The 25739-nt window shown below is 37.2% G+C and overlaps 2 protein-coding genes across 3 annotated transcripts in view; both read left to right on the top strand.

Annotated features, from left to right (window-relative positions):
• The first annotated feature begins 8162 nt into the window (after positions 1-8162).
• LOC129779564 (uncharacterized) lies at positions 8163-14121 on the top strand. Its single transcript, XM_055787120.1, has 6 exons — positions 8163-8462; positions 8520-8723; positions 8797-9137; positions 13171-13320; positions 13375-13638; positions 13699-14121. Exons 1-6 carry the CDS (start codon positions 8388-8390, stop codon positions 13799-13801), a joined length of 1137 nt encoding a protein of 378 aa, XP_055643095.1. The 5' UTR covers positions 8163-8387; the 3' UTR covers positions 13802-14121.
• A 4721-nt stretch (positions 14122-18842) lies between these two features.
• The window catches only part of LOC129779844 (60S ribosomal protein L30), a 269784-nt gene continuing 262887 nt past the window's right edge, over positions 18843-25739 (top strand). Inside the window, exon 1 of one of the 2 annotated variants that reach the window (XM_055787586.1) lies at positions 18843-18852. The gene's annotated coding sequence lies outside the window, so the exon portion shown is untranslated. The remainder of the gene's footprint in view (positions 18853-25739) is intronic. The other variant, XM_055787587.1, reaches the window with a different exon arrangement.

The following is a 25739-nucleotide window of genomic DNA, read 5'->3' on the forward strand; positions in this document are numbered from 1 at the left end:
GTTTGAAAATATTTACACACAACAATTCGCAATTAGTAATGATTATTTGTTCCACTTTTTTATCTCAGTAATCATAATTCCTGTAATTTATATGAACATGATGTTTTTTTACTAATGCTACGTTGAATCTCTGGCTATTTAATAGATTTAAATTCTTTAACCTGCTTTAACCGCACTAGACTTTGCCGAAACTTACAACATCGAACCGTTCAGCGTAGTGGAACAACTCGATGTGCTCGTGTTTGGTCCGTATTTTTGGAAATGAAATGATTTTGGAAATGAATGGTCAATAAAACGATACTGCCCTGTTAAAAACGGTGCGTTTGGTCAGCCTAGGAAAGAGACAAATCCAGCCAACTCGCCAGAGCTTCGCCCAATAGAAAAAAATCGGGCGATTATGAAGGGCAAGCTCCGGAAAACAGTGAAGGTCTTCGACAACGACCAGGATTTGATGGATGGATGAAAGTTTGCAAAAAAGATGGGGCAATTGATGCACCGGATTTGATGGATAGCGTTAAGTCCAAGATGCGGGCATTTAGCTTAGGAGAGGAGATTGAATAAACCAACTTTGAAAATATAGTCAATATGTGTTTATTTTTTCCGTGAGAGGATATCAAAAATATCCGACTTAAAATGATTTTTTGTGATCATTTTTGTATGTTTTTTTTCAAGTACGGTCTTTAGGCATTAGCAAATATTATTTGTTGTTCTCAATTGAAGAAGACAATGAATATCATTATATCGGATTTAACAATGCTTCAACTCTTTGTGGTCGCTTGTCTGCTCTCAGCCACCACAGCAAGAAAGCATGCTAATCTTATATTTTATTCAACCAAGTAACGTTCTGAATCATATTTCGGACAACATCATATTTCGGACACTTTGTTCTAATATCTTGAAATGCTTAATGCACTGATGATATAACTATCAAATCAATATCACAATTGCTTCTTTAGAGTAATCCCTTGGTTTCACTATAATTTCACATGAGAACTACATTTAAATTATAACATAATCGGCAAAAATCTGAAAACACTACTCATTATCGTTTGTGTTTGACGTTTGCTTCGCGTGAGCACGTAGAATTTACCCGTTCATAAATATTTAAATTTCTCCCGTGTTTCATCATTTCTTATCATCATTAACAGTTTACTGTGATTGCTTGGTAAGTGTTTCGCAGTAGACTATAAAATATAATCAAGTGTAATGTAATTTTCGTCCCAAAAATTACAAAATAAAGTGTCCGAAATTTGATTTAGTATCCGAAGTTTGATTCTTATTCGCTTCATTTAAAAAGCATTTTATTCGATGATTTTTTTATGTTTTCAATCAAATGGGTACCAAAGTAGAAAACTTATAAGCATATTGAACTAATTTATTAAAAATATCAACCGAATAATACCTGTGCATAAAATTTATCTGTTTTCTGCATCATATGCCTTAAGCGTCCGAAATATGATTCAGAACGGTATCAGTTTATGTTTTTCCTAAACGAAGCTTGATTTCTAATGAACCTGTTCACGAATCAATACGGTGCTCCTTTGAGTGATAGATAATGGTACTCAGTATCAAACGCAGTAGTCACTCACACAATACAACGCACAGTGCGTTGAATGCATAAAAATGTGGGACAAAAATCATAATAGCAGAATTTAGCCATTGTAACACTTTGGTGTGATGGAAAAGATTGTTCATGAGTATCAGAACTACTGTTTGCATGAATGTCTCATGTTATTTGAATAATCGCATAAGTGTCTCAAGCGACAGAATCTTTGTTCATTTAAAGCGAAAAGTTCTGATCATTTCGGATACGCAGAAATCATTATTTGAATTACTTCTGGTTTAAATTAAATTAATTATATTGAAGTAGTTGTTTTTAGAGAGCAGAATAATTGTTTGCATAAGTGTCTTATGTCATCTGAATAATCTCATGTGAAAAATCTTTGTTTGTTAAAGGTGAAAAGTGCTGATCTTTTCGGATACACATTGCTGGCCTTTATTACACATTTATTGTATCAATGGAAAAAGTGTCTCATATTCAACGGATAATAAAAATAAAATTATGTATTGATTATCCTCATATGAGTTACTCTTGGAGACTGTTTCGAAAGATTCCATTCGAAGACGAATTATAAAATATATTTTTTATATAAACGACATTACATTAAAATACATTGTCAAGTTAATACATATATATAGTTAACAAAACAAAATTGGGAAAATGTTCATTTTTTGTAATCTTGCATGTATCACTGTTTCTTCATAGAAAAATAATTCCGACCAGTATGACACCCATGCCCAAATTTAATACGACCGCAAAGGGTTAATCATTAACATGTATCGCGAATTCGAATACGGAGATTGGATAAATGAACAGTGGATTTAATTTCGGTATCAAATTCAAAACAGTGATCTCGTCTGGAGTGAACAAATAAATTACATTAATTATTGAAAGTGAAAAGTGGTTACATCCAGCCTACATGAAATCACAAATGATGCATGCAGCAGATTTGAGCGCCGAACTGACATTAATTTCAACTCGTTTGATGACGATTGGCTGCGGTTCGGTGTGGTGTACTTCTGAATGACGTATTTGCAAGCAATTAAATCAAAAACAATTAACAGAGTGGTATAAATAATGCACCCCTGTGGATTTTTCCAGTTAATTTATCACCCAATCTGATTCCGTTATCAGCGAGAAGAATAATAATTAAACCTGGGTGTCGGCCGGAGTATTTACTCAGCCCGAAAATCTCACTTTAAACCGAGCCGACCCCCACACCGCCAACGGCAACAGTAGTAGCAAAAAAAGAAGCATATTCAGATGTCAGATAAGCAAATTCATCACAACTGAATTATACATCCCAGTTCATTTAATATTGAGATGAATCGGCTGTGATTTTCGGTGGCACACCTGTGAGGCGAGGACCAGCGAGGACCACCAGCAAGCATAATTGACACAGAATGTGGCCAGACCGAGCGAGGGACCGGAGTTGATTATATCATTCCTCATCAAAAATGCTGTCATCACTGTCTGGTTAATATCCGGAGGGTAATTGCATTGTACACTGGACGGATATGTACGGACGAGGTCAGAGGGCATTGGTCTGTAGATCAAAAGTTGATGACCGCAGTGGATACCGTTCCATTCATTAATGATGGAGGAGTTTTGTTTCATGGGCAATAAGCTGTGAAATTACTTCCAGTTATTTGTCTCATTTCAAAGGCGTTGTACGTTTATTTTTTTTTTAAAGCAATTGATTGCAAATTGAGTTTCTCGGTGAATTTCAGATGCATGATTGATATTGGGACATACCACTGGACAAATTCAATCGCAAGGGAACTTCTATCTAATACAGGTCGGACTCGATTATCCGGAATTTTAGACTCGATTATCCGGAGTATTTTATTTTCATCCCGCCCAACATTTGTTTTTTGTTATCACTACCTTCAAACATTCACGTTTTCTTACTATGAGCTAGTTCATGGGTCCAATCGCAGAACTGTTAATTGATTGATCTGCTTATCAACCCCGTTGAATTTACCTTTTACTATAAACTTCCTAATATTTCTAACAAAACTAATCATTATAATATCAGATTATTTTCAGACACAATTCTCGTTCAAGATTTTTCAACCACTTGCAAATAACATGCTTCTCCGTTACATGGAATAAATGATCTATACAAAAAATATTATAGAATAATGTCGCCCCCTGTGATATGTGTTTCAATTGTATGGCTGCCCCTACTTAGAGAGGAGAGGGGGAGAGTGTTCAACCACCATAGAATCATTTATTGCACCCTAAACCTCCACATGCCAAATTTCGTTTCATTAGCTTGGTTAATTCCCGAGTAATGGGGAAATTTGTGTTAAATTTGTATGGCAGCCCCCCCTTAGTGAGGGGGGTGGAGAGTCTAACCTCTATAGAAAGTTTTATTGCACCCTAAAACCTTCACATGCCAAATTTGGTTTCATTTGCTTGATTAATTCTCGAGTAACGCAGAAATTTGTGTTACATTTGTATGGCAGCCCCCCCTTGGAGAGGCGGGTGGAGTGTCTCACTACCATAGAAACATTTATTGTAAAAAAACCTAAAACCTCAATATGCCTAATTTGGTTTCATTTGCTTGATTAATTCTCGAGTAATGCAGAAATTTTTGTTTCATTTGTATAGCAGCCCCATGAGAGAAGGGGGTGGAGAGTCAAACCACCATAGAATCATTTATTGCTACCTAAAACCTCCACATGCCCAATTTCGTTTCATTTTCTTGATTAATTCTCGAGTAACGCAGAAATTTGTGTTTCATTTGTATGGCAGCCCCCCCTTGGAGACGGGAGTGGAGAGTCTCACTACCATAGAAGCATTTATTGCGCCCTAAAACCTCAATATGCCTAATTTGGTTTCATTTGCTTGATTAATTCTCGAGTAATGCAGAAATTTGTGTTTCATTTGTATGGCAGCACCCCCTTAGAGAGGGGGGTGGAGAGTCTAACCACCATATAATCATTTATTGCACCCTAAAACCTCTACATGCCAAATTTGGTTTCATTTGCTTGGTTAATTTCCGAGTAATGTAGAAATTTGTGTTTAATTTGTATGGCAGACCCCCCCCCCCCTTAGAGAGGGGGGAGGGGTCTAAAAAGTATCACGAATACCTTTCCCGGCCCCAAAAACCCCTATGTACCAATTTTCATGTTGATCGGTTCAGTAGTTTCCGAGTCCATAAGAATCAGACAGGCAGACAGAAATCCATATATATATATATGTATATATATATATATATATATATATATATATATATATATATATATATATATATATATATATATATATATATATATATATATATATATAATTCGAAATGGTCGCCGGCATAAATTGGACGACTATGTATTTTTTGCAATCGCTTCAGTATTGGTATTAAATGAAATTATTTGTTTAATAGAATACAGTACATCATCAAAATATTCCGAAGAAAGTTAGGAAAGAAACAAAAATTGAAAAAACATAAATTTTTTGAATGGTTTTAATATAGAGAAGTATACTAGTGATACAGATAATTTACTAAAAAACTAGAAAATAAAATAAGTAAAACCAACTTTTTAGGTTAAACGGTTTAAATGTACTAGGAGCTAGAAAATAATTTGTCTAGTAGCAGTTATCACATCATCGCAGAAAATACATAGTCGACCATTTAGTGGCGGCGACCTTTATTAATTTATGTTGTTTATTATGTTTCGTGTTCTCCATGTCAAGTAATTCAGCCAATTTTCAGCGATGGCCAAATTTTGAATTTGAAAATGACAGTAAAATTATAGGTGTCTTCTAAATTTCAGATCAATCAGTCAACAGGAACGGGTTCAATATTCTATTAATATGGGAAAACCCTACAAACTTTCAACAGGTCAAGTTGAATGAAAACATTTAGAAAGTAATTAGTTGTTTGGGGACTGCGGCCATCTTGGAATTGGATTTTTCATGATCTGCTATGTTCTACTAGTGTGATCTTTTTCACTGACGGAGCATCCATTTTTGCCGTTCTTCACCTTCCGGTCGATGGTTAGGTCCTCGAAGTATCGTTTTAGTACTCTGCTGACCGTGGATTGGACGATTCCCAGCATCTCACCGATGTCCCGATGTGACAACTCCGGATTCTCGAAATGAGTGCGCAGGATTAATTCACGACGCTCTTTTTCGTTCGACGACATTTTTCCAAATTTACGAAAAATTGACAGTGAAGCATGGCCAACGTGATCTATACACTCTTATCTGATTATAAGCGAAAGCTGAAGATATAATTCCTAAAAATTAAATTTCTACAGCGTTTTTTCCGTGATGCAATTTGATGTGACACACCCTTTAGAAAACATTCAAATAAACTCTTTCACATGAATGTATTTTTAAATTCCCAGAGCAACTGGCAGATTATTTTCCGGATCTTTCTCGATGCTGAATGGCATCCAAACGGAAAGAATTCCGCGCGTGTATGTGTGTGTGTGTAGCGGCTGCTTCGGGATCTTCCCGGGGAACCGTTTGTGGCATCACTCTCCTCCTGATGGATTCATGTCTGGCCTAAGGTGCACAAACAGGCTCTTGGTGACACCGTTCATCCGCGCTTTCATGATAAACGAAGAGCTTCACCACAACAGCGACAACATGCTCCAATCGCTGTTCAATTAGAACTGAGTGGATTTCCGAGCGGCGCTCGCTTATATACCGATTGGTGATTTCAATAGCCTGTTTTGAAAGCAATTTTAAGACTATTGAAACAAGTTTTTGGATCAAAAAGTAACAAGTATAGAACGCGTAGACATTTTATCTTTCGAATGAAGTGTTTATCATACCATTTCGTTCAGTTGTTTAGGAGCTATTAACGCTCAAAATCTCGGTCTCCGGCGTAACGCTTTCGTTTTCGAAACTTTGATTTTACACCCCGGTATAGAAATGAAAGACGTAGTCCTACGTCAATATACCGAAGTGGAACGAGATTGAGAAAACCGCCCTCTATGATCCTAGACGAGATGCCTCCTGTGTTATGTATGGATGAAATAAAGAAAAATAACTCACCAGTGTAATATAAGATAATTACCAATACCGAACACAATTATCAATTTTGCTCATCAGTATAAAAATGGTACTTTAATATAGAGAAAACATATGAAATGGAAAAGGTAATTTTTTTTTTATTATAATTCATACTTTCTGGGTGTTTATTCAACCCAATCTGAATTTTAATTGGACTAACAACACCTAATCCTATATGTAGAGCATATAGGAAATCAAATTTCTAATATTTCTTCACTTTTCTAATTTTTATCTTCGTATAAACTTTCCTTAGGTGAAAATGAACACAACAAAACAGACAGCTTAAACCAAACGACTCGTTCTCAAGCGGGAACACACCTTGGTATGAAAATTGAAATAAATCGTTTCATATATCAAATCATTTTTAACACAACTGCTACCATATACAATTTTACACCTACACTTGTTCTAAATTTTTCACAATGCATGATCGGTCATTGATATGAAATTTCACGAAGCAACTAGCATTAAGTTCCAAATTTAAATATTATTAGCTAAAATTAATCGTATTACTCACCTTACTTGCAATATTAAAATGCCCCCGACTTGCATGTATTTGCAATGCCGATTTCCCCCAGGCAGCTTGGTTTAGATGTCTCTGTTAGGGAACACATTTCGGTAGGAACAAAAATTCCCCTTACTTTCATGTATTTGCAATACCGATTTCCCTCAGGCAGCTTGGTTGTGATGTCTCTGTTAGGGACCGGCCGCATGTATCGTCAATTTCGACCAATCAGAAATGGGTAACTCCGTTAGGATAGGAGTTGATATTTTTCAATTGTTCGATTGTTATTTTCATGACATATATTATTCTTTTCAATGTAAAAAATTGTTATGGAGTGCCGAAATCGATTGACGCAAAAATTTCATCAATTCATCGTGAAATGACTGAGCAATAGGCGTTTAAAATTGGACAATTTTCACGATGTGCTCGATTTTCGATTTTCAATTTGTACCCCAATATGTTCCCGAAAGACGTAATCCTACGTCAAAAAATATATGGCACCATTTTGTGGTGGCGGCCATTTTGGATTTGAGTTTTCATGAATTATTGTATTTTACTAGTCGATCCCTTTCATCATTTGAAATACATATTGAAGCGGTTCTGAGAAAATATGTAATCCGCCATTTTGTAGCGGCCGCCATCTTGGATTTTCAAGACCATGGAATACGTAGTTTTATAATGACACCAGAGACAAAGTTACAAAGTTACAAAGTTACAAAGTCACAAACACACAAACGGGTTAACCTAGATAAAACCGTTTAATAAATAAGTGCGAATCATAATTATAATACGTTGCCGAGAGAAAAATTGTTTTTTTATTACTCGATTATCCGGAGGATTCGATTATTCGATGAAAAAAACATCAATACTCCGGATAATCGAGTCCGACCTATATTCATCAAGAAGCGCTGCAATGGAGACGTGATTTTTCCCTTCCTCATCAGATTCAGTGGAGAGAAATAAGAGAGTTCTTCTTACGACAATAGCAGAAACGAATCGCCTTGCGTCGAAGTAGGCATGCTTACTGCGCGCTTCAAACGTGTAGCAACATCGTTGCCATGAAAAAAAATCAAACACGAAAAAGTGAGCACATTCAGTTCGTCAGCGCCGTCAGTAGATGAGGGAAAAAATTCTGCACGCATCTAAAGTTGTTAGTGATAATATTAGCAAGTAGTGTTATTTCATTTCGGTCAAATAATCTGGTACGAAAGTGCGTTCAGTCCGCGGAAAAAGTAATTGTCAATGCATGTCTGGAGCATTTTCATTTTGATTTTCACTTGCGGCGTTTAAAACATGGCGTCGTCCAGTTCGACCAATTTGATTCAATCGAATCAGCAGCATTCGCAGCACCGTAGTCCTTATACGAAGGTGAGTGGAATTCCTAAGTCAATAAGCAATTGGGAAAATTAAAACATTGTCGTCTAGATCAAGCAAGATTCGAAGTTGAACGTTGCTGCCCCAGCGTTCGTTTATCCCTCCTTCAGGAGCTCATCGTCTGCCCGTGCGTTACGTGGTGGGGAAAGCATGCCCGAAATAGGTTATATCGGCCCAACTCAACTTCCGGTCAACAGTCGGGTTTGGAGCAGCATTTCCAGCTATCCCTTGGAGCAATTTGCTTCGTACCAAAGTGTGAGCAGCACAAAAAAATTTAGCCAATTTCCTTAATGCTCACCATTTACTTGATGTTGTTCTGTCCTTCCAGACAACTCCCAATCAACTGTTTCAGTACTACCAGAAGCAACAACAACAACAACAGCATCGAGAAGTTTCTCCATCGCCGTCTTCGAACTATGAACCGTTGCATCAGTTCGGACCAACGGTGCTGACAAATGGTATCATTCAGCTGCGTTTGCGCAACTCTGTGGTCATTGAGATGACAGTGGACCGTTCAGTGAAGCTGATCAACCATCACGAACGGGTGACTATCGCCCTGTCCAGTACGGGAACTTCATCCGCACTGACACATCCGAACGGGATAGTCTTCCAGAACGGATCGCGCGTTGATATTGCCGCGTTCGACGGCAGAATGAAAAACCCTTATGTGTAAGTATTCTATATTTTTGTTCGATCGTGAATCCTATCCGGAACGAGATGATATTTATTGATTTCATATAATGTATAAAACTTGAAACATTGAACATTTTCCATGTATTTTCCCAGAATACTGTTCATATTTGTTCAGTTCATTGCCTGTATTCGCGTTGACGGCGGAATGGTGTCGACATCCGGATACTATTCCGGCCAATTATTCTCTATCAGATTAGTCGGCCCTAAGACAGCTTTTAATTGCTAAATTTGTATGAAATTTTTTAAAATTGATCGTTCATCAACTAATCGAATATTTTTCAGCTGTTCGTTGTTCAATACAATTAATCGCCTCAAAAATATTCGAATCATTACCACACTGAGAGAGATAATTAGTTAGGGGATGTCACCAAACGACGTGGAAAACTTGGGGGGGGGTGTAGAGGCTACGAAAATGTCCACGATGAGGGGGTAGGGGGTTTAGATAATGTCCACGTGGACGCGTTGAATAAACAGTGTAGAATATTTTTTTGGTCTGTATTATATAGTGACTTTCAACACTTTTGGCTGGTTCGTCACTTTTACCTTCCATTTTTGGAAGACTGTCTGGAGTGACAATTGAACTCGTGACCTTTAGCGTGAGAGGCATGAATGTTACCACTACACCAGATCGCCTCCACAAAACAGCATAGAAAAATATAATGACATATTTAATCAAAATATGGAATCTGCTTTACGTTATGCGATTTTTTTAAACTAATTTCTAATTTCGTGTTTATAATGTTTATAACGTGTTGTACACACATTAAGATCCCCGCAGACTGCAGACTTTTTATCGATCGATAGTTTAGCCGGCTTCCTAACACTAGGGTTACGGTACGCTTCATGCTGAAGCATTTCGAATTAAATATAGAAAATTACAAAAAATGGTTTCATTTTTATTTTATTTCTTGTAATGTCATTTATCCATTGATCGAGGTAAATATATTTTTATTCCATATAGTTTATTCTCATCAAAAGTGTTGAAATATCGAATTTCTCTATGTGGTATATCTATCTCTACGGATTTGGGTCAATTTGAAGCAATCGTAGTGCAGACAAAATTTTGTGTAAACATGCAAACACCAATAATATATGACTTTAACGACTCTTCGATCCGCTATCTCCGTTATCCGATATAGTTATCTCAAATGAACCATTACATGTTTCTTATAGTATATGATGAAGTTGCTTTCTTAATGTTGTTATACAGCCATTCCATGCCAATCCGATATTGTGAAAAACGACCACTTTGTTTCTTATAGCAAAATATTAGACCCGTATTTTTTTATTTTTTCGTCAGGGTGACCATTCAGAAATCAATATTGTCCATTTTTTTCAAGAATGACTTTCTTTTAACAATCTTAACTTTTGAATTACTGAACCGATTTAGATGATCTGTATACCAAGTTGAAGCCAATTAGCTGGTCTTTTTCCAAAAAACAATACACTTGCAAAAAATTGAATTTTGTTCTCTTGATCATTGATTGTATTTGATTTTTATAGTTTACATGGTCTCGGGACCAAGGGCGCAATATTTTTTTATATTTTTTCATAAAAGCTGAGGTTTTTTACATTTCATCTCGAAAAATCAGAGATGTTCTTTTTTCGTTTTTAAGTTATGATTTTTCAAAATTAACATGTTTTCAGTCTTTGTTCAATATTCCTATGTGACTGGACTAGATCTATGCGACTAGAATTCGAATATTCGCAAGTGTAAACATTTTGACGTAGGATTACGTCTTTCGGGAACATATTGGGGTATAAATTAAAAATCGAAAATCGAGTACATCGTGAAAATTGTCCAATTTCATTGTCATTTCATGATGGATTGATGAAATTTTTGCGTCAATCGACACCATAACAATTTTTTATATTGAAGAAAATAATATTAGTAATGAAACATGCTATTGAACAATTGAAAAATCTCAACCCTTATCCTAACGGAACTACCCACATCTGATTGGTCGACATTGCAAATATATGCAAGTCGGGGGCATTTTTGTATTGCAGGTAAGGTGAGTGATACTATTAATTCTAGCAAATAAAATTTAAATTTGTAACTTTAATGTTGGTTGCTTCGTGAAATTTCATATCAATGACCGATCGTGTATTGTGATAGATTTAGCACAAGTGTAAGTGTAAAATTGTACAGGGTGGGCCATTTAAAGTGGAAGGATTTGTTTTTGCAATAGCAAAGTAAAGAAGTGGAATTTAATTTTTTTTTTTAAATTCATTTATTTTGGTCCAAGGAGATTTGTTCTAACTACTTTTTGATTATGATATCTCGTAAATGACCGCCTCTGACCTTGACCGCAAATTGTGCCCTTTTTTCGGCATTTTCCATCACTTTGCCCAATGTTTCGGCCGATATGGCAGCAATTTCTTGTCGGATATTGTCTTTCAGCGCAGCCAGGGTCCTTGGTTTACCAGTGTATACCTTGGATTTTAAATATCCCCATAAAAAAGTCAGGAGGCGTCAAATCAGGTGATCTCGGTGGCCAGTCATAATCGCCGTTTTTCGATATTAATCTTCCGGGGAACATTTCGCGCAATAATTTGGTCGTGGCAGCCGCTGTATGGCATGTAGCGCCGTCCTGTTGGTACCAGTAATTGTCCAATTCATTTTCACGAACAAATGGCAATAAAAAATCGGTTATCATTGTCCGATAACGCTCTCGCAACACTGGCTCGAACGGCATCAATATTCTCGTCGAAACGTCTTGGTCGTTGTCTGGACAGATCACTGGCATTACCAACACTACCAGACAATATAAATTTGGCATATAATCGACGTATGGTGTTGTCTCCAGGCGATGTTTTAACTTTATTTTTATTTTTCCACGCACGTTTAGTTAACACAATTGAGAAGTTATTTTGAATGTACAGCTGAACAATTTCAGCGCGTTGTTTAGGTGTGTATTGTTCCATGGTTAAAATTGTACTGAAATGACGCTTCCAACGCGGTATGACATTTGTTAATCTGACATCTCTGTCAAAAGTTATGGGGTTGCCAGATGCTTCCACTTTAAATGGCCCACCCTGTGTATGGTAGTAGTTGTGTTAAAAATGACTTGATATATGAAACGATTTATTTAAATATTTATAAATAAAAACCAAGGTGTGTTCCCACTCGAGAACGGATTGTCCGCTGTCGGTTTTGTTGTGTTCATCTTCACCCAAGGAAAGTTTAAACGGCGAGAAAAATTGGAAAAGTGAAGAAATATTAGAAAAAGTGATTTTCCATATGATCTACATATATTATTAGATGTTGTTAATCCAAATAGAATTCGTATTGCATTGAATAAACACTCAGAATATAAAAATTATAAAATGAAATTATTTTTTCCGTTTCAAATATGTTTTCTCTATATTAAAGTAACATGTTTTTACTGATGAGAAAAATTGATAATTGTGTTCGGGATGGGGATGTTTTGGGTGATATTGACAAATATTGCGAATATTTTCGAAAGCTTTGAACCGTTTAATAAGGGACATATTTTCACTCTTTTCAATTTATAATAATTAATTGTGTTACTATTTAATAGTTCATTATTTTTTTCGTTTTTGACCCAATCTCACCTCCATGACCCATCCTCACCTCCATCAACGGTATTATAATTATATTGAATTTACCATGTAATGTCTGATTCCCCTTAGAGAATCCCCACCAGTTCTTCTAAGTATTTCTAAGAAAATTAAAACCTGCAATGGCCGTACCGTTTTTTTACTCTGAATTCGGATCGATTAATCGACTTAAATTATTTGTTCGCTTCGATTATCGGTTGCACTGTAATCGATCTATGATTAATCGATTTTGGTAGAAAGTATTCGATTAATCGAACGAATACCAGACATCACTATCCGTGGCTGCAGTTATGGTAAATAAAATCCTGGAATTTTCTAAAACCGCTCTGAGTTTGCCGACGCTACTTCGCTACTTTCGAGAAGTTGCTAACATTTGATACCGAAACAAGTAATATGCAAGTAATAATGCTCTCGAATATTCCAGCCGTTATGCCAAGATGTGGCAAAAAGGAATAAGCCTAACGAGCGAAGGTTGCGCCCTTATTTATCTCGTTGATGCAGCAGGGACTCGAACCACATCGGATGTTATCAACATCGATCCGAAGGTCGACTACATCAGCCCGGTGTTCTACAAGTAATAGAGGCTAAGACAAAGTGAATCCCAAATCTCATGGAAATCTTATTCCAGCGGGACGCGCATTGGTACTCAGTTCTGTCAGGAGGCAAATCAGATTGCTCAGTGCTGCAACTTTTGGCTGAATGATGACGGCACGGAGACCTTTCATCTCAATGGGTTCCGCATTCAACAAACCGTGGATGGTTTGGTGAAAATAGCTAGGACCAACAATCGGTGCAACATACGGACAAGTCCTACTAATGGTTCGGCTACTATCACAACACCCTACATTCACTGCACCGCCTCAATGGGACAGACGTCGCATCTCTTCGTGCGGTAAATTTTTACGGATATGTTGTACCGAGCGATTTCAGAACAGCGCTTTTATCATTTCAGTCGCGAAGAACGTCGCATGCATTTCGATGGATCCTCTTTTGTGGTTCGCAATGCTGGCCATTCGGCAGGATTTGATGAATGGAATCGACTACGAGTGTACTAGATGGAGGATAGAAAGTTTTTTCTAACCGTTATACTGGAAACAGTGTCCAGTAATATTTACTACTCAGCATAACCAATTGATGTTTAAATTAGTGAGAAGTGAGTGGCACACGTGAGAGAACGCACTATACTCTACCGTTTGCCTATGTGCTTTTATATTTACTAGTGTAATTCGTATATTTTATCACTTGACTCTATATTATCCGTTGTCTTGACATACCCTCTTCGGAAGTGAACTATTAACTAGTGTAAATGTAGACCGCAGAGGATGAGGTTCAAATTCAATTGAATTGAATCAAAATTATTTTTCGTTGCGAATAAATGGGATATTACATGAAAGATAATTAATATTAAAACTCTCGTGCTTTAACATTTGTTGATTACAATCGTTTTCGTATGATTCGTTAGAGAAATGATTCATAGATTGCCCGGTAAATTGTGATATACGAAACGTTTCGTCTTCGAGCCTACTCTTGAAAGTTTGTGAATACGAATATGATCAATTAATTTAACCCGTTAACGACCAAGCTGTAAAAAATATTTTTTTTATATATATTTAAAAAATATTTTGATTATGTTTACTTTTGTATGAAATTTCATACACTGTGCAACTACGGTATATTTTTTTCTCAATAGGGTATATCAGCTTCCCGATAATCCGGAGGAGCTGTACAATTATCTGATTGATTTGGGAGAAGACGCTTTCGAAAATCTAGTGTCAACAAATGATATTGACTTTGTCATCGTGATCCCAAGCCGTGGAGACAGCGATATGGATGCTGGAGATAGTGACTCGGAGGACGGCTCTTCCGGTTTTGGAAAACAAGTGAATGTCGAGAACAACATTGAACGAGGCCAATCACAAGAATGCTCCTCAGGCAGCAGCAAGAAGCGGAGAGCCATACACTGGAAAAAAATGACCTTAAATTCGGATGAGTGACATAAATCCAGCAAGGATCAAGTTCATGCAGATCGAGTCTAAATACTCGAAGTCATCGGAAGTTAGGTTTGACGGAATAAATCATTTCATTAATACGAATCCAACTGGAACCCAACGAAGGTGTGCGTATTGCAACCGATATACGACGTATATTTGCTTGAAGTGTGATGTGGATTTGCACCCTTCGGAGTGCTTTTTCCGGTACCATATACTCAGTGATACTAAATCCGATACACTGCCGTTCTACGCATAACTGTACTATGTTCTATGCAATCCCCATGAACCGTGGGACAATTATGCGTAGAACGGCAGTACACGAAATTGCTACTAAACCGTGAAAATGGTTGTTGAAGTTGAATTTTATGAAATAAAACCGTTTTGTTCGATATTCAAATGATTTCCATTTTTGATACTGTATCGGCTCAGCATATAAAATTTCATATCTCAACTTCCAAAGAACTCCAAACCAAAATATTGCGCTTCCCCCATTTCGGAACAAACCTAGATGGACTAAAAAGTTTCATGCCATTTGGATCAAGTTCTTGTACACCTGGGCAGTAATGGGTTAAGTTCTGAGAGGGTCATGCCAATCCCATAAACGAGTTGGCGCGAAATCCGTCTTTTGTTACTTAGTCTGGTCTAACAGAACACAGACCATATCAAATCTTCTTACCAAAAGGGTTTCCCGCACTCAGCCGTGAGCCGTCATGAATTCGCACTTGTGGCCAAAATCGAGCAGAAACTATTTGATTCTATAATTTTCGCGTGACGAAAAATCATCAAGCCTTGCATTCACTGCCGCCCGGTGAAGGTTCCCGCTGGGAAAACTTTCTCAATTAGCAAAAGTGCTAGCAATCATCAGTCTTTGAACACCGAGTACCGCTACTGGCGATCCAGATAGGTTGCATCATCTGATCTACTGTTCATGCTTCTCCCCGATTCAAAGAATCTTCCCAGCGTAGGGTGGTGAAGTTTTTCATAGGTGAACTTCCATTTCTGCAACTGATACAACGGATGGCCCATGAGGCTAAATAAATCAAGTGATTGCATAAATTGCGCTGCAGTGACGAATTCTCGTTATTTATCCTTGTCACGGTGAAGTGAGATTGCAGTTTCCGGGCGCGGGCTCAAAAGACTTTCGACAGCAGCTAGTAGTAATTACCGTTTTGTCTCAAATTCCGAACAGTCTCGAATTCCAAACACTTCATTTTTAAATATAAATTTACTAAACTTTAATGTTATTTAATGTTATTCTTTGGGGTATAGGCCTCATTTTAACATCATTTATAGGTATCGATACAGCCTATAATATAATTTATAACACTGAGCATTTGTAAAAAAATGACAGTCAAAAACAATGACAAAATGTTTGCGTTAGCAAATTCCGTAAAAAAGCAAGCATCCATCAGTTTTGTAGTTGTTTTAACTATTATGTTTGCTGTTTTCATGTTAAGTGGTAGAAAAGGTATGAATGGATGAAAAAGATTATCTTTTATGCAGAAATCATCATTAAAATTAGAAATAAAGTAGTGTTCGGAATTTGAATCAAGTTTTACGCATGATTCATATTCCGAACACTTCATTTGTAAACGTTAATTTACTGAACTATTATGTTATAAATACCTGATTGAGTAATGAAAACCCTGACAATTGTTGGGGTATAAGCTTCATTTTACCATTATTCACAGGTAACGAAACGACCTATAATTTATAATACTAAGCTTTGCAAAAAAGTTATGGTCAAAACCAGTGACAAAATGTTTGCGTTAGCTTATTCCGTTTTTGTAGTTGTTTTAATTATTTTATTTGCTGTTTTCATGTCAAGTGGTAGGAATGGTATGAAATTTTATATACACTGCGTTTCATAACTGTAGAACCAGAGTGTTTCCAGAGATATGTAAGCAGTCGGTTGAATTGAAGTATATAATAGGGGTACCGGTAATACCTTCGTTTTTTTCAAAAATTAATGCTTTATTCTGCAAAAATGGTTACATATTTAATATTGATAGTATTGCCCATCGCTATACACAACTTTTTCCCATCCTTCTGGCAATTCAGGGATCCCTTTGCTTAAATAATCGACCAGTTTGTCGGCTAACCACGAATCGATCCAATTTTTGACATCATCAAAACTGGAGAAGCGCTGGTCAACCAGGCTAAGTTGCATCGATCGAAAAAGGTAGGAATCAGACGGAGCAATATCTGGAGAATACGGCGGGTGGGATAGGACCTCCCATTTCAGCCTTTTCAAGTATGTTTGGCTGGTTTCGCGACATGCGGCCAAGCATTGTCCTACTGCAAAATAACTTCATCGTGTCTTTACTCGTATTGTGGTCATTTTTCCTTCAGTGCACGGCTCAAACGCATCAATTGTAGTCGGTAGAGGCCCCTCATAATGGTTTCATTCGGTTTTAGCAGCTCGTAGTATACCACACCCAGCTGGTCCCACCAAATAGACTGCATAACCTTCTGGCCGTGAATATTCCGCGCAGCCGTCGATGTTGATGCATGGCCGGGGTATCCATACGTTGCCCGACGTTTAGGATTGCCGTAATGGACCCACTTTTCATCGCCAGTAACGATTCGATGCAAAAAAAAACCCATTCTCTTACACCGTTGGAGCAGTTGTTCGTACGTGAAAAAACGGCGTTCGACATCTCGTGACTTCAATTCATACGCCACCCAATGTCCTATCATTCAGATCATTCCCATTGTTTTTAAACGATCGGATACGGTTTGCTGCAAGTGTATCTGCAGGTTCTTGTTGCGTAAAGCCTCCAATTGTTCATCTTCAAACTTTTTTGGCGTTCCGGAACGTTCTTCGTCTTTCAAATCAAAATTACCACTTTTCAACCATGAAAACCACTTCTGACATGTTCGCTCAGTTAGAGCATGGTCACCATATACTTCCACCAAAATGCGATGACTTTCCGCAGCTTTTTTCCTCATATTGAGGTAATGAAGTAACACTTTCCGCAAAAACACTCTCGTTGGGACGAAATTCGGTATATTCGAAGTGACAAAAAACTATGTTTTTTACGCTTCAACTTTTTGACATATACTGAAAAAGATGCGCAATGACAGTAGCGAATGTCTGGAAATTTGATTCACTGGAATAATAATCAAGTTAAGCCATCAGTTGTAAAACCGAAGAAACATACCGGTACACATACAATACAATACAATCGATAATTACGAAAACAAAATCCAATGTTTTGCCTGTATAATATTTCCAACAAAGTCTAGCTAGTTGGCTTTAATTTGATATACCGAATATTTGAATCGGTCAAGTAGTTCTAAAGTTATGATTTTTTGATTGCCTTTTTGCTGTTTGAAATTTGAGACAAAAGTGTTCGGAATATGAGTCAGTGACAAAAATGGTGTTCGGAATTCGAGACAAGTGAAATTATGTAAAAAATTTTTTAGTTTTTTACCATGAATATGTATTTATAAATCAATTTTATTGTATTCAAGTGAAAAAGGCGATTTCGTGAAACAGTACAATTTTGAGTAATGAGACGCCGTTTAATGGCCAACAAACCTTAAGTGTTCGCAATTTGAGACAAAACGGTATTCACGAAGATATCGGATGCTAATAGGCGCATGCCGTCTGGGCGTTAGGAGACTCTTTCCGATGGTTAACCCTTTCGCTACGAGTGTCGACTCTAGACGACATCAGGGTGACACTGCACATCGATCACACCAGCGCGATATGCATACTTTACGGCGCAGTTTAGCGGTAGCACCCCGTCGAACACACTTCCGTAGTGAAAGGGTTAATGCATACTTGCTATTACAATTTATTCGTGCGATCACTTTACGCTGTTATTAATGATTCCCTATTTATATTTAGACTTTGCATCGTAGCACTCAACGATGAACAGATACCAGATATGCCTTTTATCGTCTGCTCTTGGGGTAAACCCAAAGCTCAGTGAACGACACGTACAATCTATGCTGATCAGCCGCCGAGATTCATCTCTACTTCTGTTGCTGATGATGATGGACATGAATGACGCACTGTAGATTTGATTTGCGTTGCAAACATACCCAAGCGATTCTTGCGAATGGTCGCGTACTGTACGGAACAGACTGCCCGAAACAGTTCGGACTGTTTAGAGGATGATGAGGTCTTCTCATCAGAGCATAGACGCACAGCGCACAAATTGTAGTTTATTCGGATGATTACCCTTCATGGAATAACCATTCCAATTAATAGTGTCGTAATCGGTTGATTGAACTAACCTCAGTGTGGCGGGATTATACTTTGTTTAAGATGATTCAGAAATTCGCAGAAACGTATGGCACCACAAAATAGAACACAATTAATGGACAGATAATCGGCCAGAAAAAAAATCAATCAAGGTAAAAGTGCGAGAAATCGTTTTGATCGTGATTATCACTCAAGCTATTTTTTCCGAAACAAAAACAGATTCCAGAGTATTACGATATACATATATCAAACAGCAGAACAACTTTCAAGACATAATTATGAACAAAAATCTGCGATAATCATAAACCAAATCCCGGAAGAGGAAGAAGGAGGAAGAGTTGAGGAAAAATGAGGTTTAGAGCTAAAAAAAGAAAACACCGAAGAAACAGATTTTTCTCAGTATGAATAATTTGAAGCCGATCGGCACCATTCAATTTTACTTTCTATTGTGTGAGATCCCACATTTGGTGGAATGTATTCGAGCGTCGTAGAATAAAAACTCGCAATCAGTCACAAAAGCTAACACCCTGCCAACCCAAACCCATATTCTTTTGCATTTTGGCGAAATCTGGCATAGGTTCTATTCTCACGCGTAATTTAGGCTCACTCTTAGATCGCTCGACGATGGGAAATGTGTTTATTTCCCACGCATTTATTTTTTGTCATTCGTTTGATTGCCTTTCTTTGTATGGTCTGTGCAAATGCTAATAGTTTTGCACGGTTTGGCGTAGATTTTGTATCAAACATTCAGCAACCCAAATTTCACCTACCCAAATGTCTGTGTCATCCCCAACTAACTTATGTATGCACCCCACTGCTGGTAATTGCATTCATCTAAAGTCTTTGTGTACGAGTATTATAGTCGCGGGGAATAACCATCCGCAAAAAAATAAATATAAGGCAGCTTAAACGCACTTCAGCTATACCCAACAAAACATGGCTGTCAATGTGTTATCACCAACTCATCCTCATCACCGTCTAGGAATTGTCACATTCCAAGGAACGGTAAACCTGAGCAGCTTGAATGGAGAGTATACATCCATTTGTGGCTAAGGGGATCCAGGACGGGCGAGGAGCCGCCTCGACTGAGATTTTTTTTTCGTTTTCTTGCAGGTGAACAGAGTCCTAGGCCCGGCACGGATGGTGGGAGGGAAATCCTATATTTATATAAGTAATATTAGATTTATCTACGTGTGAACAATGCGCCCGGGTCGACTGTTCGTTAGAAGGAAAAATAGGACGCCTAACCGGAGTCGCATCGAGCGCCTCTGCCGTACTACAGATCTAGACAGGGGGTAAGCGCGTTGAAATGATGGATGATGATTGCGCTGGTAGAGGGCTTCGAAGGCCCTCGAATGTGTACGGTTGGAGGAAGTGGTTGCTTCCAACTTAAATACCGCAACATATGCGAGAGGGATACTGGTGAACATCCACAGATGGGAAGGAGCTGTGAAAAGAACGCTTTGTGGCATTTTAACGAGCCTCGCTGCGAGAATGTGTATACGGTTGATTAAAAGTTATGATATGTGAAGTAGAATACACTGCGTTGGAGATCATAAATTGAGACTGGCAGTTATGACAAGGGGAGTTTTAATAATGTCAAACAGTGTTTGAATTACCACAACCGTTGCCTTATTCGAGTACGAAGATAGCAAACATGGCGATGACGTTGTTTAAATTTCTATCCGAAATCAATTCATTGAAACCAAACATTTTCTGATCAACTAGATCAACTAGTGATCTGAAAATTTTGCAAGACCATCCTCATCCGAGAAGGGTACACTTTGCACCGTTGATCGGAAGCACCCCAATTATTGTGTTTACTCATAATATAGACGAAAATGGACTGGAGCTCAGCAAAACTGAGCCCACATGAATAAGTGACCATTTCGTTTGCTGTTTTTCGTTTCTGGCTGAATGATGAGAAAGTATACCCATTCTGCTTGAACTAATCTGCCGAACCGAAATAGAAAGGAAGCAGTAAAGATTCTTCCGCTCAACCCTAACCCAGATCGAGCCGATGTGGTGTTTTTCCAACGGCTTGGGTCTTGTATTTTTTACCCCATAGTATCGGTCAATTACCCCTCATATTTCAAGAGCACGCCGAGAGGTCGACCCAAAGTCATGTCATTTGTTTAGGATGATGAATCTTCTCTTTGGATTCTCCCATAGTGGCCTATCCCCCGAAGGATGGATTAAGTCATCATATTGGTTATCTATCGGTCATCAACAAATTGATTTCGGTGTTCAGTTTTCGTTCGGTTTGACGCGTTCATTAACAGCAGGATGCTAACGTGTTTTTAATTTTTTTTTTCTTCATTACTTCATTCATTCTACAGAGTGTTCAATAAGTTCTAATACGATTTAAAACTGTGTTAAAAAAATGAAAATACAAGATATTTTTTTCTGCGTCAATTTTTATTAAGGCAATGTATATTGAGAACGTATATATATTACCTGAGTGCTGGGGCACTTAATGGTCTCGAAGTGCCAGGACCAGTGTGAGCTTCCCACACCTGGATACAGTCCTCCCAACCATCACCGACGTGGCGCACTGGAACAGCGGGATGTTTATGTGGGACAGGGGATGCTGACCAACGTCGGCGCCCACAGCCGATCTTTTTGGACATTGTGTGGCTTTTGCAAGACAAAGAGTTTCTCATCAGCAAAACACGATTGCTCGATTGGCCTATATATGAACCTAATGCTGATACCAATACCAATACACAGAATGCACATGGTGCGCACCTACACAACGATGAAAAGTTGTATTCGAACTTATTGAACACCCTGTAGACCAATATACTTTTTCGATAGTTACTCTCTGAAGCTACTGTTAAGCATCGATTGAGATATTGGTTATTAGTAACAATAGTAACACATTGGTGTCCTCGATGATGGCTTTTGTGTTGACGTTACCGGGTTCGATATTCGTTGAATTATGATGAGCTTCCATTCTATTTCTACACAATTTGTCAATTACTTTTCACTTCCTTTTGGCTTCTTCTTCTTGATTTTTTTTATTGAAGAGAATATTTCCATCTTCAGTTTCCGACACAGTTTTACCGCAGGAAAATAACTTCGCATCCGGCTTGAAATACACTGCACTTCGGCACCACTTTTAAATTATTTTACATGGTAAGCACTCATCAGAATAATAAAAAGAGTTGACTTGGAAGATGGCGACACTCTATTATCCACAAAGTTTCGAAAAGCTTCGCATATCTGTTTACTATCGATATTTCTTTATTTCGTCAAACTATAGTGGACAACAATTACATACATTACATTACAATTACAATATACTTAATGAATAATTAATAGCTATATTTATGAAAATCAATTATTAGAGGTATCATGTATTTTGTATTGATAATGAATTACGAAATGGAACGCAGCAAACATATATGACAAAACTGTAATTCACGAATACAATGATCTTTCAGTCAATTACTTTTTCAATCATTTCTTCGTCATTGTCACATCAATTACATTACTGTACTTATTGTACGTTCTCATCATTCTATTAAGTGAACCATTCATAGCATATAAAGTTCGAAATGAAGTTGGTTTGAACAAATACCGTGCTCGCAAGGCTCGTGTTGGTGCATAAAAATTTAGACTTTCAAGTAAGTTTTCAGAACTAATCCTGTGTGAAACTCAGTCAATTAAACATGAAATTGTGGCAATTTCTCTGCGTTTCTCAAGTGTTTCAATATTTATTAACATACAACGGGCTTCATATGGGGGAAGAGGTATGTTGTCCAGCCTAGTTTTCTCAGGGCAAATAATAAAAAATTGTTTTTGTACTGATTCTATTCGAATGGAGTGCAGTTCTTGATAGGGTGCCCATACAATGCAATATTCTAAAATAGATCTAACAAAACTTATATACAATGTTTTTATTGTGTATGGATCGCTGAAATTGTAACTAAATCTTTTTATGAAACCGAGCATACTATTTGCTTTATTGATCATTGTATTGTAATGTTCGCCAAAAGTGAGTTTCGAATCAAGAATTATACCTAAATCTCTAATTTTGACGCATCTCTCTACAGTTTCAAATCCTAGAGAACATATGAAGTCATTAGTTTCATGTTTTCGAGTATACGATATAATATTACATTTTTTCACATTAATTTCTGAAAGACTTTTCACGCACCATTCGAAGAAAACATCTACTTCTTGTTGGAAAATCACAAGATCACTACATTTGGTTATTCCATGTACAATTTCATATCATCAGCATATATTAGAATGTTGAGGTTAGTTAATACTAGTGACACATCATTTACGAATAGGATAAAAAGTAAGGGGCCTAATTGGGAACCTTGTGGAACTCCGGATGTGACATACACTGGACTAGAGATTTTCCCTCTAAAGCGAACAAACTGTGTTCTATTGGTGAGGTAAGATTCTACCCACTTCAATAGAGTTCCAGTTACTCCCATACGTTGGAGCCAGAGCTGCATTTTTTCATCAATGTCACTGACAACTGACGAGGCACGTTAGTCACTTCCTACTGACATAATTCTCGGTCGAATGGTGACTGACAGAGTACGATGCAACAATTTGCCTGTTACAGAGTTTTGTTAATACGCTTTGACCGATCAAGTAGGCGGTAAAATTGTCCATAATGAATTGATGATTGTCGCAGATTGCATTTTATTTTCATCGAGCAAAGCTTCGGTTTTCATTCCGGTTGTTGCTTCTTGTATTTACTGAAGTAAATACTATGGTGAACACGCGATAACGTGTGAGCGATTGCAAACCATTTAGGCAACGGAATATATAATTGTCCAAACTTGAACAATCTCCACATGCTGAAATAATGAAGAAATTTCTCTTTTCGTTAAAATTTCTGCCTGACATCGAAAATCACGCATTTGAAAGTCCGTTTAGACTCAGTTATATCAATTGTCCTCCTGGAAGTTTTAGCATTTTATATAAGAATGGTATTCAGGTAACAACGTGAACAAATGCATCCTGGTAAACGTGTAAACCTCCATTATATCAGGTGACATGGTATTTCTTGTCTTGACGATCAAAGTGCGCTGACTTGCAACATTCTTTGATGGTCAAAACAATCTGACAAACTATCTAGCATCAAAGAGTGAGGAATTTGTTTTGTCGGTTTATATTTTGTTGCACGTCGTTTGGTGGTAATGTTGCAATGGTCGTCATAGTAGCCCAAATATATGCAGTGACTGTGACAAATTGCAGCTCTGGTTGGAGCATGAAAATAAGCATTGGAATATCTACTCTGTCGAAAGCCTTGCTGAAGTCTGTATAAAGAGTCTCGACAACGTTGCCTCTATCCATTACCGCAAGAGAATAGGATACAAATTCTAACAGATTTGTGGCAGTGGATCTTCCTTTATAAAAACCATGTTGATTCGGTGAAATATAATGTTTTAACTGATTGAACATTTTAGTATTGACAATGGATTCAAATAATTTGGGAATACAAGATAATATGGCGATGCCACGATAGTTATTTATGTTAGAACGGTTACCAGATTTGAATATGGGTAATAGGAATGATTTTTTTCCAGACAAAAGGAAATATTGCGAATTTTAGTGATAAATTGAAAAGCAAGGACAAAGGATGAACGAAAGCCGATGCCAACTTTTTCAACAACATTGGAGGAATACCATCCGGCCCGGGGCCTTTAAATGAATCTAGATCCTCCAGCGCGACAAGAAGTTCGTTAGCGGTAATATTATCAATTGAGACCTAGTTTGCACATTCGGGTAAAAACGAAAAATAATCGTAATCTCGAACTACATTATTTGTTGTGTAGTTACCTTGGAAAAAACGGGCGAATTGAATACTAATATCACTATCATTTGATCCAACGTATTCTCCAAATTTCATACTTAATGGGAAATTATTAGAATTCATTATATCGCTGGCAAAATTGAAAATTTTCTTAGGATCGGATTTAATATTATTTTCTATTCTTATAATATAGCTTTCATATTGTAGTGATATTTACGTATCAAGGTTTTTACAAATATCTTTGTATATGGTTAAATTATCCAAAGTTTGGTTTGCTTTGTATCTTTTATGAGCTTTTTGTTTTTTTGTTTTTGAGATTTTTAATATCACGGGTGAATCATACCGGTGTTTTTGAACTTGTATTAAGTTCTTTCTTTCTTGTTGGAACATGTTCGCTTATGATTGTATACAGATTATCATCAAAAATTTCAACGGCTTTGTGTATGTTCCTTTCATCTTTAAGTAGAAATGACCAATTTATATCCTTAATCTTACAATTAATTTGCTCGTAGTCTGCTATTTTGAAATCAAAATTTATCTCAAATTCGCAATCGGCGGGACGTGTACTTGTGCTATCGATAAATAAAGAGTATTGTATAGCGGTGTGGAATTTTTCATTTTTCCAAAGAGGACATTCAGCTTTCGAAACATAGAAATCTTCTGTGCAATTAGTAAACAACAAGTCTAGGAAACAATTTAGTTCATTTGAAATAGGATTGATTTGACATAGACCTAGTTGTCTTGTTTTATCGAAAATAAGTTGCAATGTCTCATTTTCGCCTACAATCGGGAGTAGGATTGATTCGTTCTCCTCGTCTACAATGAAATCAATTGTATTTTGATTGAAGTCCCCGTAAATATGGATTTTAATTTTAGGATCGAGTTCATCAACAAATGACTCTACAATATTTAAAAATTTCTCATAAGAATGTTTTTTGGCAAAATTAGGAGGGAAATATATAGATACAAAAACATGTGTTTGGCCATTAATACATACTTTAACC

The sequence above is a fragment of the Toxorhynchites rutilus genome, chromosome 3 (genome assembly GCF_029784135.1).
Source record: "Toxorhynchites rutilus septentrionalis strain SRP chromosome 3, ASM2978413v1, whole genome shotgun sequence".
Classification (NCBI taxonomy): domain Eukaryota; kingdom Metazoa; phylum Arthropoda; class Insecta; order Diptera; family Culicidae; genus Toxorhynchites; species Toxorhynchites rutilus.